At 51.4% G+C, this 23286-nt stretch overlaps 1 protein-coding gene across 5 annotated transcripts; it reads right to left on the bottom strand.

Annotated features, from left to right (window-relative positions):
* Positions 1-10520: 10520 nt before the first annotated feature.
* On the bottom strand, positions 10521-22552 carry SH2D6 (SH2 domain containing 6). 5 transcript variants are annotated; one of them, XM_074285634.1, is made up of 15 exons: positions 22219-22542; positions 22104-22129; positions 21874-21938; positions 21398-21468; positions 21166-21274; positions 20494-20543; positions 19120-19180; positions 16842-16864; positions 15728-15779; positions 15007-15085; positions 14493-14535; positions 13859-13883; positions 13271-13335; positions 11604-11991; positions 10521-10731 (listed from the first exon to the last, which is right to left on the bottom strand). In XM_074285634.1, exons 1-14 carry the CDS (start codon positions 22321-22323, stop codon positions 11608-11610), a joined length of 1158 nt encoding a protein of 385 aa, XP_074141735.1. In that variant the 5' UTR covers positions 22324-22542; the 3' UTR covers positions 10521-10731; positions 11604-11607. The 5 variants fall into 5 exon arrangements, with proteins under 5 accessions (XP_074141735.1, XP_074141733.1, XP_074141736.1 ...); XM_074285632.1 differs by having other exon boundaries at positions 11604-11762; positions 11908-11991; positions 21166-21468; positions 22219-22536; XM_074285635.1 differs by having other exon boundaries at positions 11908-11991; positions 21166-21468; positions 22219-22552.
* Between the last annotated feature and the right edge of the window lie 734 nt (positions 22553-23286).

Raw genomic sequence — 23286 nt, 5'->3', positions numbered from 1 at the left:
GATGGAGCATCAGCCCTGAAGTCAGGAGGACCTAAATTTGAATTTAACCTCAGATACTTAACACTTCCTAGCTGTGGGACCCTGGGCAAGTCACTTAACCCCAATCCCCTCAGGGGCAAAAAAAAAAAGTGTGGATTAATTGAGAAATGAATTGGTTTAACAAAATTCAAGGCCATAACTAGGTTGGGGCATCTGGGGCTTTGCATCAGGTACAGGAGTTTAGGGGGCACACCACTCAACCCTTTTTGGTAGCCAACCAGCTTCTTTTATACTCTCCTTAATCTGCCCAATTTTGCCCACAGGAGAGGTTATAATTTCCTTCCCCTCATGGGCTGAGCTTTTAGGGCAGGAACCTCCTTTCACCCACACTGTACCAGGTGAGCCTCTGGCCTTCCTTCCCTTTTCCCAGGTGAAAATATTCCTACTTATAAATTGTTTTCTCAGAGGTTTTAACTTCCCACTATGGCGTCCATACCCCTGTGCTTTTCCTAGGTTTTGCATCCTTAACTGCAGAAGGAGAAGCAGTGGGATGGAGGAGAAATTTTCACCAAGAAGCCTAGAAGTTAGTTTGCTGGGGGGGAGGACGGCACAATTCCCTCCCATTCTGAGGGGAGCCCTGGTGAGACACCGCTCTCTGACTTGGAGTAATCTAGGGCAGATTTCTGGGGCTCAGAGACACACGCTGGGGGAGGGAAGCAAGAGAGGACAAGGAAAAATGGTGGCGGACAGAAGAGAAAGGAAAAGGTAAGAAGATGAAAAGAAGGAAAGAAAGAAAGAGAAAGAAAGGGAAGAATGGTGTGGAGGTAGGGGATGCTTTCCTCCTCCGATATGCTTGAAGATTAAAAAAAGTAAAAATGAAAACAGATGTGAAAGTCTCTGGGTTCTTAGTTTTTTTGTTTTTCTTAGAAACAAGACTCTCTCCTTAAAATGGGAGAGGAGAACTGGAGTAGAACAGGAAGGCCCAACTTCCTCATTTGCCTAGAATCCAGGCAGCTGGGACAGGGTGTCAGCTGGAGGGATCCTATGCTGAACCCCAAAAGGCTCGTCTCTCTGGAGCAGTTCAGGCAGCCCTCCCAGAGCGGACAAGTAACAGATAAGCAGAATGGAGGCCCCTTGAAGTCAGGGACTTTGCGTAATGTCTTTCTATCTATATCTTTTTTTAAATTTCTTCACTGTGTAATTTTACTCTCAAGGCAGAAATTCTCGGATATCGGCCACTCGGTCTTGGACAATTGCCTGGAACAAGATTTGGACATTAATACTCCCCTTGGACATCAAGGGAAAAAATGTGAAAGATGGTGACCTAGATCCAAACTCTGTTATAAAGTAGTAATCATCAAAACAATCTGATCGTGCTAAGAAACACAGTGGTAGATCAGTGGAGTAGATGAATACATAATGTATAGTAGCAAATGATGACAGGGATCTAGTTTTGGATCAACCCAAAGACCCAAGCCTTTGGGACAAGAATTCACTATTTGACAAAAACTACTGGGAAAATTGGAAAATGGTTTGGCAGAAAGTAAATATAGATTGATTTCTCACACTGTATACAAAAATAAGCTCAAAATGAGTACATGATTTAGACATAAAGGGTGATTCCATAAGTAAATTAAGGGACTATGGAATAGTTTACCAGTAAGATCTATGAATGAGAGAAGAGTTTATAACCAAACTATAGGTAAGGAGCATTACAAAATGTAAAATGGAAAAATTTGATTATAAAGTAGTAATCATCAAAACAATTGATACTGCTAAGAAACACAGTGGTAGATCAGTGGAATAGCTTAGTACATAATATATACTAATAAATAATAGGGATCTATTTTGGATAAACCCCAAACCCAAGCCTTTGGGACAAGAATTCACTATTTGACAAAAACTACTGGGAAAATCAGAAAATTATTTGGCAGAAAGTAAATATAGATTGATTTCTCACACTGTATACAAAAATAAGCTCAAAATGAGTACATGATTTAGACATAAAGGGAGATAGCATAAGTTAATTAAGGGACTGTGGAATAGTTTACTTGTAAGATCTATGAATGAGGGAAGAATTTCTACATTGTATACAAAAATAGCTCAAAATGAGTACATGATTTAGACATAAAAGGTAATGCTATAAGTAAATCTGGGGATTGTAGAATAATTTACCTATGGGGCAGCTGGGTGGTGCAGTGGATAGAGCACCAGCCCTGAAGTCAGGAGGAGCCGAGTTCAAATCTGGTCTCAGACACTTAACACTTCCTGGCTGTGTGACCCTGGGCAAGTCACTTAACCCCAATTGCCTCAGCAAAAAAAAAAAAAAAAAAAAAAAAAAAAAAGAATAATTTACCTGTAAGATCTATGAATGAGGGAAGAATTTATAATTAAACAATAGGTAAGGAGCGGTACAAAATATAAAATGGATAATTTTGATTATAAAGTAGTTATTGTTTAATCTGATATTCTAAGAAACAAGAGTGGTAGATCAGCGGAATAGATTAGTACATAATGTATAGTAGTAAATGATTAAAAAGATCTTGCACAAACAAAACCAATGCAGCCAAGATTAGAAACAAAGCAAAAAATTGAGAATTTTTTAAAAATAGCAAATGTCTTTGATAAAGGTTTCATTTTTCAAATACATGGACAACTGAGTCAAATTTGTAAGAATACAATTCATTTTCCAATTAATAAATGGCCAAAAGATATAAACAGTAGTTTTCAGATGAAGAAATTAAAGCTACCTATAGTCATGAAAAATGCTTTAAATCATTTTTGATTAAAGAAATGCAAACAACTCTGAGTATTGACTTCACCCCTGTCAATCAGGTTGGCAAATATGACAGAAAAGGAATATGATAAATGGTGGGGGGATATGGAAAAATTGTTAGTGGAATTGTGAACAATTTAAGGACTACAAGAGCATGCATATTCTTTGATCCAGCAACACCAATACAAGGTCTTTGTCTCAAAGAGATTTTTTTTAAGTGGCAAAGGACCTATTTGTACCAAAATATTTATAACAGCTCTTTTTGTGCTAGAAAAAAATTAGAAATTGAGAGGATGTTCTCAATAGGGAAATGACTGAACAAGCTGTAGTATATGATTGTGACAGGGTACTATTATGCTAATAAGAAATGATGAAGGGATGGCTTTGGAAAAACCTGGAGTTATGTAAATTGAATGAATGAAGTCAACAGAACCAGGAGAACATTATACGCAGGAACAGCAATATTATATGATGATCAATTGGGAATGACTTGGCTATTCTCAGCAATACAACAATTCAAGACAATCCCAAAAGACTCATGATAAAAAATCCTGTTTGCCTCCGGAGAAAGAACTGATGGAGGCTGAATGGAGACCAAAACACATTAGTTTTCTTTCTTTCTTTTTTTTTTTTTTTTTTTTTACTGTGGGTTTTTGCCACCCCAATACCCAAGAGAGAGCTCTAAATAACCCTGATCTTCAAGTCTGATCAGCAAGCTTGCTTTGTGACAGTTCCCTGGAGGGCACAGCCAGCAGCCCAGTGACTCAGGTCAGGTCTAAGACACTTCTTATATGGGTGATCCTGGGCGTGTCACTTCACCCTGTCTGCCTAAGTTTTCTCATCTGTAAAATGAGCTGGAGAAGTAAATGGTAAACTCCTCCAGTATCTCTGCCAAGAAAACCCTAAAAAGGGTCACGAGGGAGCTCTCACAACTGAAAAACAATAACAAATAAGAATCTGGACCTCAGGTCTGGAGATCTAATTCAAATCTGCGTTTTGCTATTCATAAACTGTGTGACATTGGAGCGGTCATTTGCCTTCTTAGTCCCTGTTAGAAATATACTCTTTTTATTTATTTTTAGAAATACACTCTTTTTATTTTTTAATTTTCATTTATTTATTTAGCTGAGGCAATTGGGGTTAAGTGACTTGCCCAGGGTCACACAGCCAAGAAATGTTAAGTGTCTGAAACCAGATTTGAACTCAGGTCCTGATTTCAGGGCTGGTGCTCTATCCACTGCACCACCTAGCAGCCCCTAGAAATACTCTCTTGACACTGAAAATCAGATGTTGAGAAATTTATTAAAGAAGAATCTTAAGGAATAGTCTTCATGTTTCTGGCCAGAAGCAGGCTCTGCTCCTCTCTGGGAAGAGGGAGCACTCAGTATAGAAACAGAAGTTTTATACTTGTCGGTTTGGCTGCAGTCCTTCCCTTCAGAGACTGGATCGGTCCATTCCCTTCCGGGTTACAACCTTCCCTTGTACATGTTTCCCCCTACACATGTATAAGCATGTTCCTCCTCTGTCATCCCATGTTCAAAAATGGCAGAAAGCTCTTTCTATTCGGTGTGGTGTTTAATATTCAATTGCCTATTATTAAACAAGTGCAATAGTGATTTGGTCAAGTCAGATCATTGACCCCAACCAGTTTGGGTTGGATGGCTATTATCCTAAATTTGGGATTTTCTCAAAACCGCAAAACTCTTTTTGATTGGCTGAATCCACTTGCTAGCTCCCCAAATCCTTTTTTGCTCAAGGCTTCTATTGATCACTTAATTGTTCAATGGAATCTTAACCTTCCTTAACCATCACATTCTGAAAACCACTTGGTCATTGGTACCCAGTGTCCCACACTACCGAAAAAAGCTCTCTGGAAACCCACTTTTCAGTATTTCTTAGATCTCCGATTCCTACATCTCTAAAATGATAAAGTTGGTCTGAAGATCTTTCTAAGATCTCTTCTTTTCTTTAAGTACTTTGTACTTAAAGTAGTACTTTGGTAGCTTTAAATATTATGGTACCATGATTTCCCCTATTGACTGCTATGATAGATTTACACTACTGACACTCCCCTTTCAAGGATGATCCTAAGGGTCTGAGCAAGGGAAAAGCTAGAAAATTAGTAAAAATAAGATACGCCATCCATACTGTCCTTTCCCACCTTCTTCTTCTTTAAAAAAAAAAAAATTAAATTTTGCTTTATTTTATTTATTTATTTTTTTGGCTGAAGCAATTGGGGTTAAGTGACTTGCCCAGGGTCACACATCTAGGAAGTGTTAAGTGTCTGAGGTGTGCTTCTTCTTTTGAAGTAATCAGAATTGAGTGGTCACACCTAGTATGTGTCAGAGATTGGCTTTGCACTTGGATCCTCCTAAGACTGGTGATATATTCACAGCATCACTTAGCTGCCCCTCTCCAACTCTTTTTTTTTTTTTTTTTTAATTTTAAAACTTTTTTTCTTTACTTTTCTGGTTATCCATGTACATTAATTTTTTTTAATATACATTTCTTTATAAATCATCTTGGGAGAGAAAAATCAGAACAAAATGGAAAAATCACAAGAGAGAGGGGGAAAAAAACAGAAGAAAAAAAAAAAGTGTACCTAGCACTAGTTTTCTTCTTATAGCACTTACTAACTGCCACTTAGGCTATTAGCCTTCGTTCTTACCTGTTCATCTGACACCCAAGAGAAATTTCCCATTCATTGAATGAACGCCCCCTCCCCCTTTTCTCTTCTCCCTTTCTATTATTTCACTAGGAAATTACATCAGTTCCCATGGATTCAATTATCATATTTATACTGATGATTTTCAAATCAATTTATCCAATACTAAGTATCTATTAACCTCTGAACCCTATCTCCAGTTGCCTTTTATTTGTCCCCTAGACATCTTACCCTTAAGTCCAAAATGGAACTCATTATCTTTCCTCCCCAAACCTTCTTCCTAACTTCTCTTTCATCACCATCCTCCCCATCCCCCAGATTCACCATGTGGGTGTGGTTTTGGCCCTTTCACTCCCTTTTATCCTTCCCCATCTCCCCACATTCATTTTATTGTCAATAAAATCGACACAATTTAGTTTTAACTTCTCTCACCTACATCCCTTCTCTCTCTCACTGGTACCACTCTTGTGCAGGTTCTCCCTGGACTGGCCTAGGCAATGGCCTGCTGGCTGCTCTCCACTCTAGCCCATTCCCCCATTGAGCTGCCAAAGCTCCTCATTTCAGGAATTTTCTCTGGCTGACCTCCAGCCTGGAATACTCCCCCTTATCATCTCTATCTCCTGGCTCCCTTCAAGTCCCAATCAAAATCTCCCTTTTTACCAGAAGCTCCCTAATCTGCCTTAATATCGATGGCCTCCCTCTTTAAACTCCAGTTTATCTTTGTTTGTAACTAGTCGTGTCCCCGGTCAGTCTGTGAACTCCTTGAGGGAAAACACTATCTTTTGCCTTTCTTGGTAACCCCTGTGCTTAGCACAGTGCCTAACTTAGAGGTAAACACAATAAATTCTTAGCGGCTGACTGAGAGAACGGAAGAGTGAATAATTAAATTAAAATTAAATGAATGATTGCAAGAAAGAATTGATTAAATCAGTAGTTTGAATGATTGAATAAATGAATGAGTATGTTAATAAATGAATGATTCTAGGAAGCCATGACAAGGGTATTGTTAGGTTGGATATTCCAAGAGGATGTATGCAACGGACAACTGGATAGCCAGCTCTGGAGCAAAAGGCACCAAAACTTGTGTCACCGGGCCGCAGGAGAGACCTGGGAGGGTTTCTGGCCCAAGTCCTTCATTACAAAGCAACACTTGTATCACGATGCCTGCAATTTTGCCATTAGTGAATATTTCCTTGGGGTTTGGAGGTTTTCTGACTTTCAGAATCCACGGTTAAAATGAAATACTCTAGAAGCATGAGTTGTACATAAAATAAAATTAAAAAAAAAAAACAAACAAACTTCGGTCATATTCTCATCTAAATACCTCATTTTAGACCTGGGGAAACTGAGTCACAGTGGGAAGAGCAACTTGCCCGTGGGTCACAGAATGAGTTAGTGACAGAGCTGGGACTGGGTTCTCCCATTTCATACCTGGAAGAAAGGGACACTTAGGTCTGCCAGATGAGAGGAAGACTTTGTAGGAAAGGGGCTGGATGAATCCTGGGAGGGGAGAAAGGGAGACAGCACAGAACGTTTGATCTGGAGGTGATAGGGACTAATGGAGTAAGGAGGCGACCTTGACTTCTCTGGGCTTTAGATAAGTGACCCCAAGGTCAGAGTGGAGATAGAAAGACTGGAGAGGGGAAAGAATTAAGGTGGATAGACCCACCAGCGGCTCAATAGTCTAGGTATCCTGTAATGAGGGAGGTACTAATATTGATACGAGATGAGATATGAAATAATATAATGTAATATAATACAACATGCTATGACATGATATAAACAGAAATGATGTCATACAATATAATGTAATATAATACAACATGCTATGACATGATATAAACAGAAATGATGTCATACAATATAATGTAATATAATACAACATGATATGACATGGTATAAATAGAAATGATATATATTAATACAACATAATGTAATATAACACAGTATAATGACATGATAGAGGGATATCGTATGATGATATATAATACAACACATATTAAACTACACTACATTACATATCACATATTATTTACTTTTCTTCCATTCAGAGCTGGGAGGGACAGCAGCATCCAGAGCCGGGATGCCCTGAGCTGTTTTAAGCCGTTTCCGGCACCCCCTGCAGTCAGCCTGCGGGCCAAGGCATTACTAATAACTCAGTTACAGGAGCTCACTAGGTGCTGTTGGGGATTATCTCCTGTGGGCCTCAGGGCAGCCCCAGGTGTGCTTGGTACCGTTCCCATTTTGGAAATGAGGAACTTGAAGTTCGGGGAGGTTGAAATACTCTCCCCCCAACCCAGTGACAAGAGCTTGGCTTGCTAGAGGAAGCCTTCATGAATGGGGGGAGGGGGGCATGAGTTTGGGGGGCCCTGAACAAAGGTCCAGGTCAGGGTCCAGGGAGACCAGGCTCCTTTTGAAGACTCATTGGGCCTGGTTGTGCCCCTGCCTGGCCCCCGGGCCCAGCTCCTGCCAGGGTGGGTCCCGGGGCCTTGGCCTCCCTGTTTCAGAAGGACCCCAGCCCCGGCGATCATTTAGGACCAGCCCTGGGAAAGGAGAGCCCTCTGCCTTGTGAGCAGCTCCCCGGGCGGCAGAATCGGTCCCTTTGTCTGGAAATGGTTCAGCTTTTGCTGAGTCACTGCCACATGGAAGCCATTCTGGGAGCCTGGCCAGAGCCGGAGGTCCGGCCTGGGCCCCTCCCCCAGGGAGCCAGGCCCTCAGCAGGGAGGGGGCCCAGACGGCTCAGAGGTCATGGAGAGACCAGCAGCACACCCGCCGTGCCGCCTCGGACCCCTTGCCCACATCACCAAGGCTTCTCCTTCCTCCCAGAGGCTCCTGGGCCTTCTCCTGGGCTCAGGGATCCCTGGGTCTACGTGTGAAGAGAATCTTGGCAGCCATCGGGTCCCATCCTTCAGTTACAGATGAGTAAACTGAGGCCGGGACATGAAGTGGCATAGACAATTTATTCTGCCCACCCCAGGCCAGGTTGCCATTAAACCATCACCATTGCCATCCCAAGCATCCTTCCCTTCCCCCTCCTACAACCCCCCCCCCCCAGGACAGGTAGAGCTTTTTTTTTTTTTTTTTTTTTTTTTTTTTTTCTTAATGATTCTAGCTTTTTATTTACAGGTAGTGCTTTGTAAGAGAGTTAAATATAAAAGTTTCCAGATTTAGGTTGTTTGGTCTTGGGGGGGGCGGGTCATGAAGAATACTGAACTAGGAGGTGAGAGACCCCCAGTGGAACCCTTACTTCTCGGGAATCAGCACCAACTAATACTGAGGGTCAACTTGGCAAAATCACTCCCTGAGTTCAGCGTATTCACCTGTGAAGTGGGGGGCGGCTACCCTAAAATAAGTGAGATAAATGAAGGTGCAAGGCTGTGGAAAAGCACCAACGAGTTTCTAAGGTGTTATGGGGAAAAAACAAAACAAAACAAAACAAAACCAGATAAAATCTGTCTAGAACTTTGCAAAAGGAAAACAAACAAAAAACTAGGAATATTCTGAGGATTTGTAACGACCCATCCTGATGCCAGAAGATTCACAGTGAAACAGACTTGCCTCCTCTTAGCGAAGAGGTGGGGGAGGACGGGTGCAGAGTGGTGGATACCTCGGCCTTCACTGTTTGCTTCCTCCTCAGGGAGGAATGGTACACAGGCTTTTAGGTTCATGGACTTAGAATTGGAAGGGCCTGGAAGGGCCTGTCAGCCCTCCTTGTACGGGTCAGGGACCTGGGGCAAAGAGGCAAAATCACTTTTCCAAGGGGGTAAGTGAAAGAGGCTGGATTTGAAGCCAGATACTCGGACTTAAGTCCTGCGCCGTTTCCATGGGGAAAGGGGTGTGATGCAGACTACAAAAGTTATTCATTATGAAAGCCTTAAAAAATGAAAACAAGAAAAAAGCGTTTGGGGTGTATGGGTCCCTGGAGGTGGGAGTCCCCTCAGCGTTTGGGGGGTGACCGCCTTCTGTCCCGTGACTTGCTGTGCTGGGTGAGCTGGCCTCCCTGGGTGTGGTCTGGGGGGCTGCAGGCTTTGTGCACCTGCCTGGGCCCGCTCACTCGTCAGCAAGCCTCTCCTTGGCATGGGTGGCCCTTCCTTCTGCCCCCTAGCCTCCCCCTTCCCCCCTCTCTCCAGATTTGTCTTTTCTACTGCAGTGTAAGCTCCTTGTGGGCAGTAACTCACTTGACTGTGTATGTATCCTTCTGCTTAGCATATTCTTCCTTCCTTCCTTCCTTTTTTCTTATTCTTTTTTTCTATCTCTTTAACTTTTTAGCTACCTCCTTTCCTATTTCTTTATCTTCTATTTATTTCTCCCTATCTTTTTATCTCTTTTGCTATCTATCTATCTATCAACTTAGGAACTTCAGACCAAGATACTGGATGCCACTTGGACCATACCTTCATTTTAACAAAGGAGGAAACTGAACCTGAGAGACTGATTTTGGTCTTTGTTTTTCCCCGGTGTAAATTCTATCCCCCTGCGCCTCTATAATGCATTCCTAGAGCAGAGTTTTGTTTTCCCCTGAGGTAATTGGGTTTAAGTGACTTGCCCAGGGTCACACAGCTAGGACGTGTTAAGTGTCTGAGACCAAATTTGAACTCGGGTCCTCCTGACTTCAGGGCTGGCGCTCTATCCACTGCGCCACCTGGCTGCCCCCTAAATGTTTTTTGTTTTAAATAAGTGCTTCTTAGCCACTTCTGGATGTACTCTCGGCTCCTCGAGGACAGGGCCTGTCTATTTTTTTCTAACATGTATCCCTCCCCGCCTTTGGCACATTGTAAGCAATTGACAAATGCCATTTAATTTCCTCAGGGCAGATAACGGCAGCACATTCAAGAGCAAACTCAGTCCCCCTGTACCCCGCCCCAAGAAAGTCCCGAGTGTTGCCCCCCTCCGAGGGGCAGCAGAGGCCGGGCGGCCCTTCCTGGGGAGCTCTGGGGATGGCTGAGCCGGAGGAGGGCGGGCCATGTGGCCGGCTCTCTGGGGGGCATCGGACTGACCAGCCCGGCGGAAGCCCCCCTCACTCCACCCCGTTTGGCGACAGCTTAGGAAACACCGGATTCTGGATGAGTCGTGTCACGCGGAAGAAAACCATGCAGACTGTTCCTTTGCTCTGTCAGCATTTATTAAGCCCCTACTATGTGCCGGGCGTGAGACCGAGCTGGCCCTGCGCTCCCGCGCCTGCGCCCCTCGGGGGTCAGGGCCTGGCAGGGAAGAGCAGGCAGGTGTGCTGCCGCGCGCCGCCGAGTCTGTTCACCAGGAGCAGGGGATGCTGGGAGAAGTGCTGGACCATGGCGGCCACGGTGGGGAAGAGCTGTGGGGGGAGGCTCAGCTCAGGGCCCGGGAGAGCTCTCCCAGGGGACTCCGAGGGAAGGGGTCCTTGGGCCGGGCCTCCCTCCCCACCGGGGCTCGGAGCTAGCGCCGGAGGGCGCCGTGTGGCTCTGCACAGCTGAGGAACCCGAGGCCCGGGAGCGGGACTTCCCAGAGTCCCCCAGGCGGCGAGCGGGAGGAGGACCGGAACCCGGCTCCTTCACTACCGGGATTCGCAGCCGCCCCCGCCCCTCCTTTATCCTTCCAGCTACCGGCGAGCGCGGTCTTCGTTCAAACAAAGATCCAAGACCTACTGTGTGCCGCGGGGTGCTCCGGGATCAGCTCCCGGAGCTTACAGCGCCCCCGGCGGTTCGGGGCGTGTGTGCGCAGGGGGCGGGGTGTGCTGGTAGTGTTAGCGCTGTGGCGTGTGGGGGCTGGCCGGGGGCGCGCATGTGCGGTGTGTGTCCCGGGGCTAGTGGCATGTGGGGCGTGTGTCCCGGCGTCCGGTGCCGCCGGCTGTGTGTGGGTGGGGGTGCATTAGCGGCTCGGTCCCTGCACTTGTGTCCGGGGGGTACCGGATCCCCGTCCGTGTCCCCCGAGCCCCGGCCCTCCGGCACCCAGGGCTTGGGGGCTCAGACTCAGACGTAGAACCCGGGGGCGGGGCGCCTCCTTTCACGGAGGACGGGAGCCCGAGAGCCGGGGCTCCAAGCGGGGACTTTTGTCCTCAGAGCTAGGCCGGGAGCGGGTCCCGGACAATGCCCGTGCCTCTGCTGCTTTCTCCGGTCTCGGTCTCTCCCCTGTAAGACCCGGAGGCCGGACCACCTGTCTCCCAGGCCTCCCTAAGCCTGCCGCGGCCTCCCCTGGCCCGGCACCCACCTTGTCAGAGCTCCTGCTCTCCCGCCCGAGCGCGTACTGTCGCCGGGCCTCCAGCCACCGGATGGGGATGTTGTAGACGTGGCCGCGGAAGAACACGGCCAGCGTGAAGGGCTGCAGTCCCCGGGGGTCGGAGCTGGGCCGGACCGTGTAGGAGCCGTCCTGTGGGGGGCGGGGCCGGTCCGCTAGCTCCCGGGCTCCCCTTCCGCCCCTCACCAGGCCCGGCCGTCCCAGCGCCCGGTCCCCGAGCCCAGGGATTCCCCGTGAAGTTCAGGGGGACAGAGGAGTTGGGGTTCTCCAGACGCACCTTTTGGAGCGAGAGGAGGGCGTTCTCGGCGGTTTGGCGGTCACAGTGCGCCGAGTACCAGGGCTGAGTCAGCAGGGCGGCCTTCTGGACACACACAACAGAGGGGATCCCGCTGACCCAGAGCTGGGGGGAGGGGCTGCTCTGGAGCGGGGACGGGGAATTAAAGACTGCGAAGGGCCCGTAATTCAATTCACTTCTGAGAGCATGTTCTAAGTGCCTCCCCTGTGCCAGCAAGCGCCCTCTTCTCCCCTTCTCCGTATGTCAGCCCTTTGACATCACCCCCTTCTCTTCACTCCGTGAGGAAGAGGGGACCCTTCCCCCCATTCCCATTCTCTCCTTCAGCTTCTGGGGAAGAAAGAGGGGGCCCTTCTCCAGTCCCCACCAAGGCCAGCCCCGCTCTGCATCCCCTCCCCTCCCCCCCCTCGCTCGGGAATCCTCGGTCTCTCCCTCTCTCCGCCCCTCCCTTCTTCCTGCAGGCTCCTGCCTCAGCCTCTCTCTGAGGCCCTCCCGCTCTGCCCGGGGCCCTCACCTCACTGGCTTCCCCCCTCCTTTTCCTCTCACTCCGATCTCTTTGTGGTCTGGGCTCCCTCTCCCAAGTCCAGGTTACTCTCACTGTATCACTTAACGAGTCGCTGTGGCCCCGGCTCCTCCGTTTCTCCACTCCCGCTGCCCACCACATCAGGCCGGGGCACCTCTCACCCGGCCCTCCCCCTCGGGCCTCTGCCCGCTAGAGACCTCCCTCCTGTCCAGAAAACTCCCGCCCTTCAGTAAACTCCGTATTTCTGGGCCCAACCAGAGGCTCCTCTTTGGGGCATTTCACGCCCTTTACAACCCTTTTTTTTTTGGTCTTGTGGCACCCATTCCTCACGTACTGGAGGCTCCGGTCAATATGGCTGTGTCCCGTGGGGTCCTTCCTCTCCGCAAAGCTTGGAATCCATCCCGCCCTCACCTCAGTCCTGGTGAGCCCCACCTTTCCTAGTTCTCCCATCACCCGCTTGGGCATGGATGCTGTATCCCTACCTCCAAATGACCTACATTTACTTTGCCCAGAATGCCACATGAGCACATTTCCTCCTCTCAGAGGGCAGGACTGGTCCATTATTTTCACCCCCAGGGCCTGGCACAGGGTCATAGTGGCACTTAGTAAATGCCCAATTGATTGATCAACAGGTATGATTTCATTCTTTTTCTTTGAATCTTAAATGTGGAGGGCACATAGTAGGTGTTTAGCAAATGCCTCTTGATTAATTGCTAAGCCCTGGTGAAACAGGCCCCAGGAGCAGGGCCCAGAGGGAAAGGGGGGAGGGGAGAGGGGGTATTCTCCCTTGGGTCCCCCTCTTCCCTCCCCCCATTTCTCTCTCACCTCCTCTGCAGCGGGGTTCCCTGTGAATGCACTCCTCCCCCCTGGAAGAAGGAGATCTGGTGGGACTGGGGCCATAGAATAAGCACATGAGAAGGCTGGACCTGAGTTCTACTAAGGAACCCCGGAGATCAGCTCCCCCATGGTCCAGATAAGGAAACACAGGTCCATTTGGGGGAGGGGCCCCAGCTAGCAAGGATCAGAGCCGAGATTGGGGTCTGGGGGCTTTCAGACCAGCTCCCGCTCCACTAAGAGGTTTGGTGTTTTGGTGGGTTGTGTAGGGGCACGAGAGACCCTTGGGTCAGTTATGGAAAGGGACCTGTGCCCAGGGATTCCCAGAACAGGGCCGGGCCAGGGAACATCGGGGAGCCCGAAGGCCTTGGTGAGTGAGAACTGGAGGGCAAGAGGTCTGGGACCCTGACTTGGAGTGGATAACCTGGCTAGGCTGAGATGGGAGGGGATATCTGGGGGTCTGGGGAAGGAAGGGAGGTATGCTTGGGGGAGTTAGGAGGAAGGTGTGATATGTCTGGGAGGACCTGGGGGTAGGTGGGATATGTCTGGTTTGCTGGATGAAAAGTCTGCCATTCTCACCATTGTGGGCGATGTCCCCTGATCCCTGAAATACAGGAAGAGACGTTCAGGTCAACTTCTGCCCATCAAACCCTTTCTCCAACCCCCTCCCCTTGAACGAGGCAAAGTCCCAGACTCCAGCTCCCTTCGGTGAGCACCTCCCAGGCTGCCCCACACTGCCCATTATTTCCCTTGTTGCCATATGGATTAAATTGATAAAAAGTCACACGTGCATATGCACGGACACCTGGACATTAATGGTGGTCCTTTGGGGGGGTGTTAATGCCCTTTGTCTTTATATCAATGTCATTAATTTTAAAATTAATGTCATTTTCAGAACTGCCCCACCCTGGGTGTTGCTTTTTGACAAAAAAAAGCAGTGAAACGGGACAGCTAGGTGGCACAGTGGATAGAGCACCAGCCTTGAATTCAGGAGGCCCCGAGTTCAAATCTGGTCTCAGACACTTAACACTTCCTAGCTGTGTGACCCTGGGCAAGTCACTTAACCCCAGCCTCAGGGAAAAAAAAACAAAAAACAAAAAAAAAACAGTGAAATAAAAGCTACCCCACACTTGGAATTCCACACTTGTGCCCCCCACCCCCTCCCCATTAACGGCCCCCCCCCCCGGTATTTTTCACTTTTTCTCATACTCACACTCCAAGCTTCCTGGGAGACAGAGAGAGCCTTGTAGGCAGATCTGGGGAAAGCAAATGGAGGGGGGTTAGGTTAAGAACCCCTGAATTAGAAGAAAGAGCCCAGGGGACCGAGCACCCTCCTTTCATCATCTCCCTGGGGAAGAAAAGGGTGATTTCTAGGCATTCCACCTCCATTCTTGCCTTCCTCATGTCCCTGGGCCCCGAAACCTGGACCCCAAGTTTTCACCTTGTCTGGAAGGATGCCAGATCCCTGGCCAAGTTCTAGGCTCCATCCACAATAAGCCCCTGAGAATCTCCATTTCCCTGTACCTCTCCCCACCCCCACCTTTCCATCTTTCCTTTATTATTGGAATTAGATTAGAATAAAACTCTGAGGATGGGTCTGCCACCTGTATTGGTAACTCATTCATTCATTCAGTTTTTCTAGGTAGTTACCACCCAGGCCAAGTGCAAGCTCTGCCTCTCAAGTCCCAGCCTTGGGTCATCTGAGAGGGGGCAAGCAGACAACTCACCTGGGGGCCATCGTGGCTCTTGGGATCACAGCTGGGGGGGAAGGGGCCTGAGGACCCAAGTCCTGGTTTAAAGGTGAAACTAAAAAGAAAGAGGTTTGCCCTTGGCTTCCAGTAGGTGGACAAACCTATGGGGGAGGGGGGATGAAGAACAGCACCCAGCTGGACTGTGCTCCCATTACTGGGCCTAAGCATCTCGGGGAAGGCCAGAAGGGGCCTCCGGCACGACAAGGGGCTGCCCAGAGTGGACAGAGGCTGAGAGAGCTTGGCCGAGGGCTTTCCGGATGCCGAGGGCTGGGGCACCAATATCTGGGGAGGCGGGCCCTGCCCCGAACGCTGCCCTCCTAATGAGGGGCCTGATCCGGAGGGAGCCGCAGGGCTGCCCAGGACTGGGCAATGTTCAGCAGCAGGATTTAAGCCCACCTCTTCCCCTCCCATCATCAAACTTCCACCAGCTGGGCAACATTTAGAGCTGGCAGGGGTCTCTCCCTCCCGACTCCAGCAATATTGGGCCTGTTATGGGAGCTTCCTGCCCAGGGTCTGGGACTCTCCTTGTTGGCTGAAAGAATGGACGCCCCCAAAGAAACAGTGGGGACATGAGTGAGTGTAGGGAGGGTGGAGGCCTCCATTCAATCAGTAAGTCTGCAGAGAACTGGACCAGAGAGCGAAACCAAACCAAGAGAAAGGCGGGGGTCTGGGTCCCAGGCAGAGAGCTGGGGCTCACCCAGAGTGGGCTCCAGGTAGATGGCTTCCTCAGAGTCTTCTTCAGCTGGATCCTAAAAGAAAGGGGTGAAAAGGGAGGAGATGGGAAAGAAGGAAGAAAAGTCCAAGTATCCAGTGGTCCTAGTGGGCTGGGACATGGGCTGATCCAGAGGAGTCAGTGGTCCTAGTGGGCTGGGACATGGGCTGATCCAGAGGAGTCAGTGGTCCTAGTGGGCTGGGACATGGGCTGACCCCACAGGGGAGTGTGTCTTCTCCTAATTCAGAATATCTATGACTTCACTCCTTCCCCTTTCCCCCTCTGAGAGCCAGAGCGTTTGTGGCTTAGGATCATATGTTACACATTAGAAAGGACTTTGGAAGTCCCAGGAGAAGAACCAGGACATATCTAAGGCAGGACTTGAAGCCAAGTTTTCCTGAGTCCCACAATGGAGCCCTAATCATTGTATCACACTGCCTCCCTTCTGATATATCTGAGACAAGCTTGGGGAGGGTGTCCATTCAGTCTCCTCCCTCTCTGCCCCCTCCGAAGGGCTGTATGGAGGGTCTCCCAGGGTGGTTTCTGGACCTTGCCCCAGTGACCTCTCAGGGTTTCCTATCCTGGAGCCCAATGAGCATTGTCCCCATAGGCCCCAGGGCCTCATGGAGTGCAGGGATGTGGGAGCCCCAGCTCACCCCAGAGGATGAGGGACAGAAATCCCTATTATCCTCCTATTCCCAGGAAGCCCCTCATTGTTGTGAACCTCTGTTGAGTAACCTTTTGGGGGTAAATCCATGCTTTCTGCCAGGGGAGAAGCCCCTTACTAGAGAGGACTCAGGGCTTGGCTTTCAGGTTGGAATCCTGTTCCAAGCCCCTGGGCAACACACTTTCCTCAGTTTCCTCCTCTGTAAAATGAGCCAGAGGAGGAAATGGCAACCGCTCAGTATCTTCCTGGAGAAAACCCCACATGGGGTCACAGTGATTGAATGCCAGCTTCCCACTATCACTAATTCGGGGAAGGGCAGGGGGCAGCCCTCCATGCTGGTGTCTGGCATGTTGGCCAGGCCTTCGGTCTCTCCCTGTTACATCCCTCTGAGCCCCAAACTAGGGAGGCAGAGGAAGGGCTGGCATTACTCACCGAGCTTCCGGCCGCAGCCAGACCTGAAAGGAAAAAGGCAGACTCAGGCTCTGACGTGGGGACATGGAGTTAAGGCCGGAGGCCAGGAAGCCAGCCCGGCCGTAATCCCATTAGCCCGTGGGCTCCCTGGGGTCTGGCTGACCTCAGCTCTGAGCTCTCTACCTAGCTGAGGTGAGTCATAAAGAGGGACGGATCCTGGTGGACAGACAAGGCTCTCAGGGGACCCCAGAGGCTCCGAACAGCCCCCCCAGGCTGGCTTCAGATAATATTTGGAGCCCATGCCCTTCACTGTAAAACAAGCTCCACTCCCCTTTTTTGGGGTGACAGCTTCGAGGCTTGGGGTGCTTAATTTGGATTACAGGTTGTTAAAAAGTCAGGCCCTGAAGCTGCTCTGGCAGATGTGATAAAACCTCAGGGGGATACTGGGGAGAAAAGGGGGGGTATAGAGGGGCACTGATTCCCCTTACATGGCCTGGGGAAGAGAGACTCCCTCTCTGCTGGAAGACGTCCCCTGCTGTTGTCTCAATGACAGGAGGCCCGAAGGCCTCTCCCTCTCCCAGACTGGAACAGAGGGCTTTTAACTTGGAGGGCTCCAGCTCTCATCACTGGCCCTCGGTCCCTTCAGGAAAAGAGCCCGGCTGGGAATGCATCGAGCTGCGTTCTGACCCCAGGTCTGAGCCTTTAATGGAGGAGTCTGGCTGGCACAGCGGGCACCTCCCAGCCAGGGGACTGAGCCAGGACCTGCCTTTCTCCCTCTGCAGATCAGAGACCCTGAGAGCAGCCGCCTCCCCTCTGCCATGGAGCAGATCAGGGCAATAGCATGCACTAAGCATCATGTAAACACGCCATTGTTATTCTTGGCAGGCCCAGTCTCTCCTTATCTTTCCAACTGGAATAAACCAGGTATACTACCGGCCCAGCTGGGACAATCAAGGTCACATGCCAAGAAACTCTAAAAGGACCCCGCCTGGGGCCATGAGTGCTGAGATGCAGGCTCCCCTAAGGGCCGGCCTTGGACCCTGACGCTGCTGAAGGGGAGAGACTCCATTAGTGAGACTGAGGCAGCAGCTCCTGGGCTCCGGGCCCCATTAAAGTCAGAGTGGGCCTGGACCGGGGGGACACAGGGCTGAGTCTTGCTTCAGCTACTGCTGGCTCCAGGTCGGTGGCAAACCCGCTTCGGAGCCCTTTGAGGCGAGGTAACAACTATCCGAACCTCACCCGCTCTTGTGAGGCTTGAATGAGACATGGATGGGAAGTGCTTTGGAAACCTTGAAAATTCCATCCATCCATTGATCCATCCATCTATCTATCCATCTATGTGTATATATATACATACACACACATACCCTCACATGTTTTCAAGTACACACACACACATATGTGTGACCCAGAGTGGGGGAAGGGAATGGGGGGGGCAACCTGTTTCTGGGAACTCCCAGTGAGGAAGTTTCCTCTCCCAATACAGGTCCACTCCTGCCACTGATACTTAAATTTCTCCAACCCTGCCTCTCCTTTGTGGAGGCAGAAGAACACATGCATGTCTCTCTCTTTCTAGAATGCGTTTGTAGATAGAGATGTACACTGACTGATTGATGGATTTTGTCAAATTCACTTTCTCTTTGTCTTTTTCTTTTCATCCTTTCCAAGAAGGAATTGTTCTTTGTGAGGGGAGAGAGGAGATTCACAGGGAAATCTAGGCAATGTAAAAAATGAAGATAGTAATAAAAAACTAGTCTGAGAGAGTTGCCCAGGCCACTGAGAGGTTAAGGCACCTCTTCAGGGTCAGGGAGGGACCGAACCTCAGCTTCATGGTTCTAAGGAAGAAAGGGAGAAAGAGAGGGAGAGAGGAAAGGAAGGAAGGAAGAAAAGAAAAAAAGGAAGGGGGAGGGTAAGAGGAAAGAAAGGAAGGAGGGAAGGAAGGAAGGAAGCAAGGAAAGAAGGAAGAAAAAAAGGAAGGATGGAAGAAAAAGGAAGACAGGGAGGGAGGAAAGAAGGGAAGGAGAGAAAGAGGGAAGGGAGGGAGGGAGAAAGAAAGAAAAGAAGGGAAGGAGGAGGGAAAGAAGTAACCCCGAGGAGCTTGCTCTGGCCGTTGCTGTACTAAGCTCTGTTCACCTTCTTCCTCCCCCTCATATTCCTTGGGGTTCTGATAGACAGGGAGCTCTGATGGGTAACTAGCCTGGGAGTGAGCTTTCCCCTCACTGGAAGCTTTTGCCCAGGTGGACAAATGCTGGCTACTTGTGACTGGCTCCCAGTAGCCTCAGTATCTCACTCCAATTACCTCTTCTCCCCAGGCGGTCTCCTCTGCCCCCAGCCTCCTGCAAACTCGGGGCCCTCAGCAGCTGCGGGAAGAAGGGTGGGTGAGAGAAGTCACATGGCCTTTCTGGGCCTGGCTCTCCTCAGGTGTAAAAACGGGGGTTTGGAAGGATCTGAGACTCCTTCTAACAAGCTCCAGGATCCTCAGAATTTCTTTCTCTTTGGGGCAATAAAGGGAAAAGGATCTTGAGGGCCTAGAACTAGAGACCACTTTGCCCAACCCTTAACCCTTTTACTTTACAGATGAGTAAAAAGGTCTAGAAGTGACTTGCCCAAGATCATAAATGACAGAGGTGGGATTTGAATTCAGCTCTGGATGCAGACTGGGAACTATGAATTTATTTCTCTTCCCAGACTCCCCGCCCCGTGCTTCTCTCCTCCTCACCCTGCCCTTTGCAGGCTCCCTGGGGGGAAACTGAGGCTCCTGGAGGGGGCCGTGCCCTGTTTTCTGGTAGTGTCTCATTTCCTACTTGTGTTCCCCCTTTGGGGGAGGGTGTGAGCATGTGCCTCCTCTGATCCAATGTTCTGTAAAGATGATGGCTTTAAAAAGCCATTAGCTCAGTCCTGGGCGAGGACACTGCTGGAGGCAGACAGGAGGTGGCCTGCTGGGGGAGCTGGGAGCCAGCCTCCTCATGGCCCCCAGAGTGCCGGGCTGGGCCCTGGGCAGGCCAGAGAGTGCACATGGGTCACGTGTGCCGTGCATGTCAGTGCATGTGGATGTGGTCACGATGCATTGCTGGGGCGCATGCACACATGCATGTGGGCACACGCACACCAGACAAGGGTAAGCCTGTGTGCACATGTATGTGTCTTGTGTGTGCCGGGCGCATGTGCATTGTGTGAGCATGTGTGCAACGCATGTGCGTGCATGGACATAGTGAGCATAAGACGTGTGCATGTGGACTGTGTGTGTTGTGTATTGTGCATGTGTACCAGGCAATGTCCTCGTGCAGTGGGCATGTGCGCATGTATGTGCACAATCGCACGTGTGTCAGTGAGGTGCATTGAGGGCATGCATGATTGCACTGTGCCCTGTGGGCACGTGTGAGCTGTGTGTGCACTGTGCAGGCGGGACCCAGCGGAAGAGGACGGGCTGGGGAGCCCAAAGGTGGCAGAAGGGGTGGGTGATGGGACGGGAGATTTTGGGGCGCCGGATGGGCCTGGGGACAAAGAGGTTGCTCCGGAACCGGCTGGGGGGGGAGCGCGGAGTCTGCCCCTCCCCCCAGTCTCAGAGTCTGTGTCTCTCAAATGTAAATATAGGAAACAGGTAATTGAGCCACATCCTGGATTTCCCAAAAACTCGGGGCGGGGGAGGGGGGAGGAGGGGTTCCCTGCTCACCCGGGAGGCCCGGGGCACTGGCTTGGGAGGTCCGGAGGTAACAGATCGATCTGGAAAAAAAAAAAAGGCCCCGCTCCCTGTGATGGCTGGTGGCCACTCAGACCCCAGGCTTCCCTTGCCCCCTCTTTGTTCACGTTTCCTCTCCCTGCGCCCCTCCAGCTCTCCCTTCCGGCCGGCTCCAGCTTCCTGAGAGCTGCATCTCCATGACAACGGAAGGAGGCCGGCTCGGCCCCTCTGGACAGCCAGATGCCAGGCCTGGGAGCCTCTCCTAGGACACCCGGGATCAGGCTGCTGCTGCTGTCTCTCCAGAACCCCTCTGGCTCCCCTCTCCCCCAAGACCTCCGTGATGGGCAGGATGGGAGTCGGGCGGGGAGCTGTTCCTCAGGGGCTACGCCAGGGCCTTAATTATTCCCCGGTGGCTTCCATGGAGATGCGGGGAAGGGGCTGCCTCCTCCCCACCCCGCCCTCACCCCCGGTTTCCAGCCTGGGGCCGGGCTGGCTCTTCCCACCCCCCCTCCCAGCAGCCTCCCGGGAGCGAGACGGTGAATGGCTCCGGCTCCGTAGGAAGAGGGACCCGAGCCACATCCGGATGCGGGGACCGGGGGTGGGGGTGGGGCGGAGGCAGCTCGCCCCCCGGAGGCCGGAGGCTGTGCCCACCCCGTCACCTCTCACCCAGATACAGCGCGCTCTTCTCCCCCAGGAAAGGGGCCATCCTGGCAGCCAGGGACTCGCAGGGAGGGAGCTCGTATTCCCCTTCTCCATCCTCTTCCTCCTCCCTGTCCTGGAGGGAGAGACCCCGAGACCCTGGAGGGCGGAAGGCTGGGGGGAGAGGGGGAACAGGCGGGGGTCCGAGATCCGGACCCAGCGCGAGGGAGGGGGCAGAGTACGAATCAGAGGAAGTTACCCATTGGCCCAAAGGCCCCGGAGCAGCGGGGGACGAGGGGGTGAGGGCGTCCTCTCTCCAAGACTGGGGGGCTGCGAGGGAAAGCAACCGACTTCCGTGACATTCTCCCCAATCCTGCTCCCCCCAGCTCCGAGACCCCTAATTCTGCCTGGGACCAGCCCCCCCCCCCCCGCCACGTGCACTCCTTCCGTCAGTCATTCACCCGTCAGTACCCGGCAAAATGGGGGTGCACCGGAAAGACAAAGGGACTGTGGGCTTTACGGGGGTTCGGGACTGGGGCATGGTGGGAGGCTTTTTAAGCTGACTTGGGGGGCCGGGGTGCAGTTTGGGGCGGCCCCGGACCTCAGGGCGGAGGGGGCTTCGGGACCACTTCCTGCCGCGGCCGCGGGATCCGAGAAGGCCGCGGGGCATCGGGCCTCCCCCCCCACAGTCTGAGGACCGGGAGTTTGTCCGAGTCTGAGGCGGGGCCTGCTCACCTGCGCGCGCCGCTCCCCGCGGGAGCTTCCCCGGGGCCCGGGGGGGCGGCAGGGGAGCCTGGGACCTGCAAGCAGAGGCTGGTCAGCTCCTCCGCGGAGGCCCCGGAGCCCCGGTCGGCGGCGGGCCGGCCCGAGGCAGGGAGCTCCCGGGGAAAGGCTGCAGCAGGGTGGGGGATGAAGCTCTGCCAGCGGGCCTGGGCTCGGAGAAGCGGGGACAAGGGCTCACTCACGGGGTCCTGTTTCCACCGATCTTGTCCTGCCAAGAACACCGAGGCCTCAGGAGCGGCCCTGGCGCCCTCGCCCTCCCCGGCCCGGCCCGGAGCTGTCCCGGGGAAGCCTCCTTACCATTAGGGGGCTGAGGAGCCAGTGACTCCCCGAGCCGCAGCCCGATCTTTTCAGCGCAGGGAGGATTAGGGCAAACAGGGACCCCATTGTTCCCGAGATTTGCATCTCTCCGAGCCGCAGATGGCCCCAGGACCAGGAAGGCCCGGATCTGGGCCCCCACCCTGCGCCCGCTCCCAGCGCCCCCTCCGCCTCCTCTCCCCGCGGCGCCCCAGGATGGGTCTGGTCTGGCCCCACAAGTCCGATCCGGGCCCACCGGCCTCCGCGCTTCTCTCCGCTAAGCTCACTGGAGATGGGGGGCGGGAGGGGGCGGGGGCACTGGGACTAGTTCCAGAGCCTCTCGAAGAACCCCGAGGCGGCCAAACACACCAAGCCCACCTCTCCCCAGCTCGAGGCTAGCTGAGCAGTTACTGGGGCCCGCTGCGGAGAAGGGGACAAGACAGGACGGCGCAGATCATTAGATGGCACTGCAAGGGTCATTTTGGGAAAGGCTGGAAAAAGGCTCTAGACCCCCCCCCATTTTTATTTTTAAAATTTCCATTTAAGTTGTTTTTAAGTCACCCCCTGTGACCCCGTTGGGGATTCTCTGGCAGGAGCGGGTGCCATTTCCTCCTTCAGCTTATCCGACAGATGAGGAAACTGAGGCAAATAGAGTTAGGGGACTTGGCCAGGGTCACGCAGCTCGTGAGTGTCTGAGGCTGGCTTTGAACTCGTGCCACCGAGTCCCCAAGAGGCTCCATTTCTGATTTTGCAGTTTTTCATACTGACACAAAAAGATGGGATCAAGGAAGAGTTTCCTGGGAACTCGCAGGCTGGGAACAGCTTCCAGAATAGATCTGACAAACCTCATTCCTTCTGGAAAATCTCATCAAACGCACACTTTGTAAAGAAATATGTGTTGTGCAAGGTTCCTGTGTGTGGGACGGCTCTCCTGGATAGGTTCACTATGTATATTACAGCCTTCTGGAACTCACCATATCCACAAGATAATTTATTTAGATTTACCCCCAAATCCACCTCTCTTTAACCGTTCCTGGCCCCATCTCCCACCTCCACACTGTGTCCAGGCTG

The sequence above is a fragment of the Sminthopsis crassicaudata genome, chromosome 2 (genome assembly GCF_048593235.1).
Source record: "Sminthopsis crassicaudata isolate SCR6 chromosome 2, ASM4859323v1, whole genome shotgun sequence".
Classification (NCBI taxonomy): Eukaryota; Metazoa; Chordata; class Mammalia; order Dasyuromorphia; family Dasyuridae; genus Sminthopsis; species Sminthopsis crassicaudata.
The sequence above is the reverse complement of the archived record's forward strand: the minus strand, read 5'-3'. Positions and strand labels throughout refer to the sequence as shown.

Excerpts from the sequence above, each read along its gene's own strand:
- SH2D6 (XM_074285631.1), bottom strand. The coding sequence starts at position 22,323 with ATGCAAATCTCGGGAACAATGGGGTCCCTGTTTGCCCTAATCCTCCCT. Across the intron at positions 22,130-22,218 it reads GGCTCCTCAGCCCCCTAATG|GACAAGATCGGTGGAAACAG; the intron begins GTAAGGAGGCTT and ends TGTTCTTGGCAG. Across the intron at positions 21,939-22,103 it reads ATCGGTGGAAACAGGACCCC|GTCCCAGGCTCCCCTGCCGC; the intron begins GTGAGTGAGCCC and ends CTCTGCTTGCAG.